This window comes from Plectropomus leopardus, unplaced genomic scaffold, assembly GCF_008729295.1.
Source record: "Plectropomus leopardus isolate mb unplaced genomic scaffold, YSFRI_Pleo_2.0 unplaced_scaffold4578, whole genome shotgun sequence".
NCBI classification, from domain to species: Eukaryota; Metazoa; Chordata; class Actinopteri; order Perciformes; family Serranidae; genus Plectropomus; species Plectropomus leopardus.
In genome coordinates, this window is record NW_024650203.1 from 1 (window position 1) to 1,687 (window position 1,687).

General features: G+C 38.6%; 1 protein-coding gene across 1 annotated transcript; it reads left to right on the forward strand.

Annotated features, from left to right (window-relative positions):
• Positions 1-299: 299 nt before the first annotated feature.
• LOC121939341 (probable serine carboxypeptidase CPVL) lies at positions 300-1,217 on the forward strand (the record flags this gene model as incomplete). The annotated part of the gene is made up of 4 exons (XM_042482380.1): positions 300-464; positions 584-706; positions 812-943; positions 1,119-1,217. Coding segments are annotated over exons 2-4 (267 nt in total), but the record flags the coding sequence as incomplete, so codon positions are not given.
• Positions 1,218-1,687: the final 470 nt, after the last annotated feature.

The following is a 1,687-nucleotide window of genomic DNA, read 5'->3' on the forward strand; positions in this document are numbered from 1 at the left end:
CTGGCTGTCCTCTGTAACTGTCTGTCTTACAGGGACTCTTTGCTCAGCTGGGACTCACTAATTAGCCGACTGGACCTTTTAACAATCTGAGTTTGTTTCTGCCTTCAAAGACAGGTTACCAAACCATGACTCTAAAGAAAAGGATAAAACAGACTCAGTAAAAGCAGGATGAAATGATGTTAGCATGGTTTGGTCAATGTGGAAATAAGACCTTTTCCTCAAGCAATACCAATGCTGGTGCCCCTTTTTGCAAACAGCTTCACTGTTTTATTCAAAGTTCAGTTAAGAATCAATAATAGTCCTTAGATATTTGTAAGGTTGCACGCATTCAACAGTTGACCTTTAATCTGATTATTACTAACTTCTATCTTTATTTCCATCTCTTCCTTTTTAACAGTGCCCTAACACAGTTTTTCCAGATCTTTCCTGAGTATCAGTCCAATGAGTTTTATGCAACTGGGGAGGTATGTCTTTAATCTTATTTTAATTTTTCTTTGTTTCAAGCTTTGTAAATTAACATTTTGTGGGTTTATAGTTGAAGCATTATGTGCATTATGTGGTAACCTTATCTGTCTCCATGCAGTCTTATGCAGGGAAGTATGTTCCTGCCGTTTCTTACTACATCCATAAAAACAACCCCACTGCCAAAGTGAAAATTAACTTGAAGGGGATGGCCATTGGTGATGGGCTCTGCGATCCAGAAATGGTGCGTATCTCGCAAAGTGCCACACTTTCTTTAAACTACATCATCATGACTTATGGATTTGTTTGTCTCAAAGTAGAAAAAAAATAACACAATTTTCCATCTCAGATGCTGGGTGGTTATGGTGAGTTCATGTTCCAAACAGGCATGATAGACGAACTACAACAACAGTATGTGGACCAGCAGACAGACCTCGGAGTCAAACTCATCCAGCAAGAGAAGTGGCTGGAGGCTTTTCAGGTAATGCCTCCTACATTTGTCAGAATACAAGTCCGTTTTATTTTCTCTTAATTTGTCTGGATTTACAATCATTTCTAATCGGTTAATGAATGAATGCCATTTTTACTATCACATCTTTCTGAATCAAGCTGTGAAGTTGTGAATAGCTGACCATTTGATTAACATCTGTCTTTAGGTTTTTGACAGCTTGCTGAATGGTGATGTGAGTCCATATCCGTCCTTCTTCCAAAATGCTACTGGCTGTACCAACTACTTCAACTACCTGGCATGTCAGGTACTAAGAAGGAAAGCCCCTGTGTCTCCTTTGAGCAGAAATTTAAAAACTTCATATATAAATAACCTAAGAGACAATTCAGCCCCAAATCCAAAATAAATATTTTTCCTCTTACGTGTAGTGCTATTTAACAGTCTAGATTGTTTTGGTGCTAGTTGTTGAATATTGAGGATACCAGCTGTAGAGATGTCTGACTTCTCTCATACATAATGGAACTAGATGGCACTCAGCTTGTAATGCTCAATGTGTCAAAAAAACATTTAGAAAAACTCAAAAGCAATGTCTCTTTTCAGAAATCATGACCTGGGTTTTCAAGATAATCCATAGACCTTGTTGTGAGATGTTTTGTGTTGGAACTATTTTTTTCTACGTGTCAACTGTATCACCTGACAGAGGGAAGGGTGCATCTACTGGCACCTCACCTGGCACCACTGAGCAAGTTAAAGTTACACCTCAGCTGAGAAGGACAC